This window comes from Dama dama, chromosome 4 (assembly GCF_033118175.1).
Source record: "Dama dama isolate Ldn47 chromosome 4, ASM3311817v1, whole genome shotgun sequence".
Classification (NCBI taxonomy): domain Eukaryota; kingdom Metazoa; phylum Chordata; class Mammalia; order Artiodactyla; family Cervidae; genus Dama; species Dama dama.
Window position 1 is genome coordinate 68,255,365 of NC_083684.1, and position 8,027 is coordinate 68,263,391.

The window sequence follows — 8,027 nt, forward strand, 5'->3', positions numbered from 1 at the left end:
TGGTTCTTGGAGATGTCTCAGCTCCAGCCCCGCATGGCTTAAACTCAGCCCCACTGACTGATCTAGTGCTCCAGGCTCTGCTCCAAGGATCCAGTAAGTCTCGGGTCACCCTCTCCTGCAGGAGACTGTGTGCTGAGTTCACATCCTCCCAAAGAGACCCCAGCAAACCCAGAGTGCAGAGGGGTCAGCCTGGCTCCTCACTGAGGGTGGAGAGACCCATTTTCCAGATGAAAGCAGAAGAAGCTGAGAGCCATTGTGTTTGTGTGAGAAGAGGTGGGGAGGGGGGATTGGATCAAGTCTAGAGGTTGTGAGACTCTTTTCAGACTCTTTAATATAGAAATAATAGACTGAGGACCTTGAGGAAAACTTGCCGCCAAGAGAGCACATTTTGGAGCTTTTGCTGCCTGGAAGAGGGGTCTCTGGAGTCCCACTCCTAGATCTTTATTGAAGATTTGAAAAGAATTAAATTAGGATCATGGGGACCGTGAAGGTCACCGCACCTCTGATCTTCGCCATCTCAGTTGCTACCATAGGCTCTTTCCAGTTTGGCTACAACTCTGGAGTCATCAATGCTCCTGAGGCCATCATAAAGGACTTTCTCAACTACACTTTGGAGGAGCAGTCAGAAACCCCCCCGTCCAGGGTGCTCCTCACATTCCTGTGGTCCTTGTCCGTGGCCATCTTCTCCGTGGGTGGTATGATCGGTTCCCTCTCCGTCGGACTCTTTGTCAACCGATTTGGCAGGCGCAATTCAATGCTTATTGTCAACGTGTTGGCCATAGCTGGCGGCTGCCTTATGGGATTCTGCAAAATAGCAGAGTCAGTTGAAATGCTGATCATGGGCCGACTGGTTATTGGCCTCTTCTGCGGACTCTGTACAGGATTCGTGCCCATGTACATTAAAGAGATCTCGCCTACTGCCCGACGGGGCACCTTTGGTGCTCTCAACCAGCTGGGCATTGTTATTGGAATTCTGGTGGCCCAGATCTTTGGTCTAGAAGTCATCTTGGGGACTAAAGATCTCTGGCCTCTGCTCCTGGGCTTCACCATCATACCAGCCATCATCCAGCTCGCTGCCCTTCCATTTTGCCCTGAAAGTCCTAGATTCTTGCTCATTAATAGAAAGGAGGAGGAGAAAGCAAAGGAGGTCCTCCAGAGATTCTGGGGCACCGAGGACGTGGCTCAGGACATCCAGGAGATGAAGGATGAGAGTGTGCGGATGTCACAGGAGAAGCAAGTCACAGTGCTAGAGCTCTTTCGCTCCCCCACCTACCGGCAACCCATCTTTATCTCCATCATGCTCCAGCTCTCCCAGCAGCTCTCTGGGATCAACGTGGTGTTCTACTACTCGACAGGAATCTTCAAAGATGCAGGTGTCCAGGAGCCAGTCTATGCCACCATCAGCACAGGTGTCTTCAACATCATCTTCACCGTGGTGTCTGTGTTCTTGGTGGAAAGGGCTGGGAGGAGGACTCTACTCCTGACTGGCCTTGGAGGGATGGCTTTTTGTTCCATCTTCATTATGATTTCTTTGTTACTAACGAATGATTATAGCTCAATGAGCTTTATCTGCATTGGGGCCATCCTGGTCTTTGTGGCCTTCTTTGAAATTGGCCCAGGCCCCATTCCCTGGTTTATTGTGGCTGAACTCTTTGGCCAGGGACCCCACCCAGCTGCCATGGCAGTGGCTGGTTGTTCCAACTGGACCTCTAACTTTTTGGTTGGACTGCTCTTCCCCTTGGCCGCGTTCTACTTAGGCGCATATGTTTTCATCTTCTTCACCGTCTTCCTCGTTATCTTCTGGGTCTTCACCTTCTTCAAAGTTCCTGAGAACCATGGCAGGACTTTTGAGGAAATTACACCAGCCTTTGAAGGGTAGGTGCAGACAGGAACCCGTGGTGAGAAAGGCCCCATCATGGAGATGAACAGCATCCAGCCCACGAGGGACACCCAACACCTAAGACGTGCCTCCTACTCACCTCCCTCCCATCATGAAAAGCAGCCTCCCCCTAAGCAAGCGGGGAGACCTCATCAGCTTGTAACCCAGGACTGTTTCTGAATGCTGCTACTCCATTCCTTTCTCAGCCACACACTCGATGGGCTCTCAGAGGATCCCAAGGCTGGGGTTAGTCGTTGTCTTCAATGGCTTTTAAAACTTTCATTTCTTGGACATTCTCTTCAGCTCAGGAGAGACCAAGTAAACCTACCTTCATTTCAGGAGGGATTGGCCACTTGGTATGTGACAACTTGGCCAGCTCCTGCTCCCTTAGGTTCTAAAATTGCCTCAGGGCATTTTGGGGATTGGGCTAGAAGCTGCCATTCCCCCAACCTCAGACTCACCAGGAAGCAGGTACACTTAAGAGTGGAGGGCAGAGAGGGATTCCATAAGAGCTCCATCTTCACTTCTGTACAGCTCTGCTGAGCAAATTAACTTGAGTTTTATTTACTTTATCTTCTGGTTTTATTGCATAAATATTCATTTTTTTAAATATAAAGTAATTTTGCCAAATAATGAAAGCATAAGGAAATTGAGGTTAGAGGGAGGTGCTTCAAGAGAGGTTATAGGGTAGAAGATTTTATACCAAAGAGGTTAAGGTGCAATTAGAAGGGAAGGATTTAGGGAGAAAGGTCATGCATGACTGGAGGATGTATGATGTGGTCAGTGTGAGGTTTGCACGTTGCCTGTTAACAATTTCTATCCTTCAGATAAAAACTCTCAACTTTCTCAGAAAAGTCGTATGCCTGTATAAAGAAGCTATTGGTTTCCTTTGGAACTGTTTTCTTTGTTTAAGATTATATGTAGTATTACTTGAAATCTAGGATTATTGCTAAGGTGGGCATTGTAGCTAATAGGGGTTTATAGGTTCTAATTTTGAATGGAGTCCAAAGAAGGGGTGGTTATTTCTACAAATCTTCTCTCCCCTCATTGGATCAAGCAGCGTCTTTCTCTGTAGTGAAAACACTTTAAAAAAAAAAAAAAAAAATTCTTATCACCCATCTTGTGGGAGAGCCTCCCAAGTGAGCAACCGAAAATCTTGGTTCTTGGTAGAGGCTCATTATTTCTTCAGTTTGTTGTTTAGAGGATTTTAGTTGTTGATTTTTATTTTGCTTTAAGCCATAGCTTTAAAAGAACTTAGAGATGTTTATAGCCAACTTGGAATTTGTAACCTCAGCACTGGAAGACAATTTTTTTTCCTGAATGATTATTATCCAATTGACATGAGGGTCATCTCATGCCTGTTTATGTCTGTTAACCATGTCAAGTTACCCTTGTTACCACATTACCATAGTGTTATGTCAGGTGCCCCCTGAGGGACTTGAACTTTCCTCTAGACCACACATGACGGTCTGTGTGGATGTGCGGCAAGGCCCACACCTGAGCGTAAACGTCTGTGCACCGTCACGAAGCAGTTGCTGGTTATCTTGTTAGGTTCCTAAGGCCCCTATTGGGTATAATGTGTTCAGACTCATTCGTGTATATGTAAACAACACTGCCTCTGCGGGGTGGAATCTGCGTCAATGGTCTTCTTTGAAACTTCAGAGTTCCATCTCATCTGGCTGCCTTTCCTTGTTGGAGAGGACAGAGAGAACTCCCTAAATGTTGAGACTAAGAGTGGGGGACTCGCTCTCCACTCAGACAACAGGAGAAGACAGGAAAGAGTGTGAGACCAAGACATGATGCCTCCTGGGTGCACTGGAAGGGCATCATGGGGGAGAGGGAGGCATTCGTAAGGGGACAATAAGCTTCTAGATCTGGGGAGGCCAGAGAGTTTGCTGAGATGGAGGGATGACATTTGCCACAGCCCACGGCCACCTCCAGGATCATCCAGTATCTTTAGAAGTGGAGACTGGGCTCTTCATCCCTCCTTCCTATGTTGCTTGGTCTCCCTTTCCCTCTTTGGTGCTTACATATTTCAGGCCCTCCTGTCAAACCCTCGCCTAAGACAGTATTTTGGTTCTAAGTTCTCACCATTCCCTCTGGTTGCTGAGGCTCTGGGTACAAAACTCGCAGAGCCTTGGGACAGGACTTTGCTGTGACGGGGGACTGTCCTCCAACTGCACCTCTGCTCTGACTCCTCAGACCAGTGGGTTGGCAGTGGTGCAGCTTGGAATTTTTCCCAGTTCTCAGTGACAAGGTTGTGAATAATTTCCAAGTGGATTTTTTCTATTATTGTTACTATGGTTCTTCATTTTGAAATAAAATTCTGAATGTACATATGTAACATCACAGGCTTGGTTTTGTGTGTGTATGGAGGGGGACCTTCCTCTGTAACAACAAATCAGCTTTAAACACCGTGTGGCTGCTCAGTACTTGTTGTAACCTAAATAAGTTTCTTATACGAGAGTTTTGTACAAATGAAAATAGCCATACTCGTTCATTATGCACAGATGAAATGGAAAAGCCTTACTGCATTGCCTTGCATACTTCATAAATTGTGTTGCTTGCTTTCAAAAAAAAAAGAAAGAAAGAAAGAATAGTAACGATTCCCCTTATACAGGGTTTGTGATGTAAACACTGATGTCAGTCTCCTGTATACTGTTGACCCTCTGTATCTGCAGACTCCTTCTCTGTGGACACGGGGATGATGTAAGGGACTTGAGGACCCCCAGATTGTTACACCTCAGAGATGACTGTGTGGCGATTTACACTAAATTACCATCAGGTTTGCTCCAACTCACAACTCTGTGAAGCTGGCTCTATTATTTACCATGGCAGCAATTTAGGAAGTGGTAGTAACAGAACTGGTAGTAACATAGGACAGAGCATAAAGTTTGCCATCTTAAGAATGTTTGTGTTTGTGTCCATTTCAGTAAAGTGGCCCATTTTGATGCAGCATGTTTTGCTCCCCTCAATCCTCTTACACTTCCATAACTTTGAAATGTTTTCAAAGTTTCATTTGCGTTTGTAGAAACCAAAGCTCAGAGATGGAGAACTTGCCCAATATATCCTTTTATCACCTGCCCCTCACAACTCCATTGTCCTGTGGAATTGAACTGGCAGGGCCGAGGTCAGATGACATTCTTGATGGCTTTATGCCTTGTTTCTTCTGCAGAACAGAACCTCCTCAATTATGTCTAGGATGCTGCGTCAGTATGTTAGACAGTTTGCTCAGAAACTACCCCACAGGCAGCCACTGGAATCACTAGAGGAATCTAAGAGACTGGAAGCTCATCTGAACAACCTTGACCTGCTGGCCTTGGGTGTGGGCAGAAGCCTGGGAGCTGGCGTGTACATCCTCACTGGTGCAGTGGCCCTGTCTGTCACTGGACCAGCGACCACCATCTCCTTCTTGGTGGCTGGTCTGTCTTGTGAGATGTCTGGGCTCTGCTATGCTGAGTTTGGGGCCCGGGTACCTCACTCTGGTTCTGCACATCGCTACAGCTACATCACCGTGGGTCGACTGTGTGCCTTCATTACTGGCTGGAACCTCATACTGTCCTTTGCCATCAGTGAGATGATGGATCAGGGGGGGAGTTGTGGGTTTAAGATCAGGAAACAAGGAGGTGGGATTTAGTTCTTCACTCTTCACTCATTCATGAGAACCTTGTTATGCACCTTGTGGGGTAAAGAGGATAACAGTGGCAGGGAACTCCCACCATGTCATTCTATTCAACTCTATCCTGCTTTCTTTAAATGATGGACCAAGAACCCAGGGGTCAGGGAACTGTAGGGAGTGTGTGAGAAGGAGGCATGTCCTATGGGCTCTTCTCTTCACCGTTTCGAAGTCTTTGCTTGACTGCTGCCTTCGTGGAATTTTCCCTTATATCTGGTTTTAAATTTTCTACTCTCACTTTCCAGTTCTCCTGGTCCCAATTTCCTGTGACATTTTCTTGCATAATGTTGATCTCCTCCTAGCATATTAAACAGCTGACCTATTTTGTGAAGGCTTCCCAGGTGGTGCAGTGGTAAAGAATCTGCCTGCCAGTGCAAAAGACAAAAGAGACATGGGTTCCATCCCTGGGAGGGAAGATCCCCTGGAATAGGAAATGGCAACCCACTCTAGTATTCTTGCCTGGGAAATCCCATGGACAGAGAAGTCTAGAGGGCGACAGGCCATGGGGTCACAATGAATCAGACAAGACAGAGCATGCACACACGTGCACTCACATTCACACTCACACACACACACACACACACACACACACAGAGCTTTGTGAATCATCTGGGTTTTCCCATCCCAACCCTTGAAAAGAATCTCTTTGTGATTTGGTATTTTGTTTGGGTTCCCTCCCTCCAAAAAATATAGCCCATGGCTGTATTAGGAACCTACTTATGTTTGTCAATGAATATTCCTTCTGCCACTGCAGACACCACCACTGTAGCCCGAGTCTGGAGCTACACCTTTGACAGCCTCATTGGGAACCACATCTATCAGGTGTTACAGGAAACTTTCTCTCCATATATGCCCTCTTTCCTGGCGACGTACCCAGACTTTTTCACCCTCGGCCTGGTGCTGCTGGCCACCAGTGAGTCAGGGGTCAGAGATAGAATGGGGAGTACAGAGTGTGGAGGGGGAGCTGGGGTGGGAATGGCTTAGGTGGCAGATTGGTGGGGGATTAGGGTTGGAATGGTCTCTGATGTGAGAGGCAGAAAGGCAAGACACAGACCATTGTTTCCCATTCTTGGCATCATTGACAATTTGGGTTGGATCACTCATAGATGTCAGTTCAGAACAGTACAGTCACTCAGTGGTTTCCGACTCTTTGTGACCCCATGAATCACAGCACGCCAGGCCTCCCTGTCCATCACCAACTCCCGGAGTTTACTCAAACTCACGTCCATTGAGTCGGTGATGCCATCCAGCCATTTCATCCTCTATCATACCATTCTCCTCCTGCCCCCAATCCCTCCCAGCATCAGGGTCTTTTTCAATGAGTCAACTCTTTGCATGAGGTGATCAAAGTATTGGAGTTTCAGCCTCAGCATCAGTCCTTTCAATGAACACCCAGGACTGATCTCCTTCAGAATGGACTGGTTGGATCTCCTTGCAGTCCAAGGGACTCTCAAGCATCTTCTCCTACACCACAGTTCAAAAGCATCAATTTTTCGGTGCTCAGCTTTCTTCACAGTCCAACTCTCACATCCATACATGACCACTGGAAAAAGCATAGCTTTGACCAGACGGACCTTCGTTGGCAAGGTAATGTCTCTGCTTTTTAATATGCTATCTAGGTTGGTCAAAACATCCCTTCCAAGGAATAAGCGTCTTTTAATTTCATGGCTGCAGTCACCATCTGCAGTGATTTTGGAGCCCAAAAAAATAAAGTCTGTCACTGTTTCCACTGTCTCCCCATCTATTTCCCATGAGGTGATGGGGCCAGATGCCATGATCTTAGTTTTCTGAATGTTGAGCATGAAGCCAACTTTTTCACTCTCCTCTTTCACTTTCATCAAGAAGCTCTTTAGTTCCTCTTCACTTTCTGCCATAAGGGTGGTGTCATCTGCATATCTGAGGTTATTGATATTTCTCCCAGCAATCTTGATTCCCGCTTGTGCTTCTTCCAGCCCAGCGTTTCTCATGATGTACTCTACATATAAGTTAAATAAGCAGGGTGACAATATACAGCCTTGACATCCTCCTTTTCCTATGTGGAACCAGTCTGTTGTTTCATGTCCAGTTCTAACTGTTTCTTCCTGACCTGCATACAGGTGTCTCAAGAGGCAGGTCAGGTATTCCCATCTCCTCCAGAATTTTCCACAGTTTATTGTGATCCACACAGTCGACGGCTTTGGCATAGTCAATAAAGCAGAAATAGATGTTTTTCTGGAATTCTCTTGCCTTTTCAATGATCCAGCGGATATTGGCAATTTGATCTCTGGTTCCTCTGCCTTGTCTAAAACCAGCTTGAACATCTGGAAGTTCTCGGTTCATGTATTGCTGAAGCCTGGCTTGGAGAATTTTGAGCATTACTTTAGTAGCGTGTGAGATGAGTGCAATTGTGTGGTAGTTTGAGCATTCTTTGAGATTGCCTTTCTTGGGGATTGGAATGAAAATGGACCTTTTCCAGTCCTGTGGCCACTGCTG

At 46.6% G+C, this 8,027-nt stretch overlaps 1 protein-coding gene across 1 annotated transcript; it reads left to right on the forward strand.

Moving 5' to 3' along the window:
• Positions 1 to 475: 475 nt before the first annotated feature.
• On the forward strand, positions 476 to 1,879 carry LOC133051935 (solute carrier family 2, facilitated glucose transporter member 3-like). The gene has a single exon (XM_061136619.1). It carries the CDS (start codon positions 476 to 478, stop codon positions 1,877 to 1,879), a length of 1,404 nt encoding a protein of 467 aa, XP_060992602.1.
• The last annotated feature ends 6,148 nt before the right edge of the window (positions 1,880 to 8,027 follow it).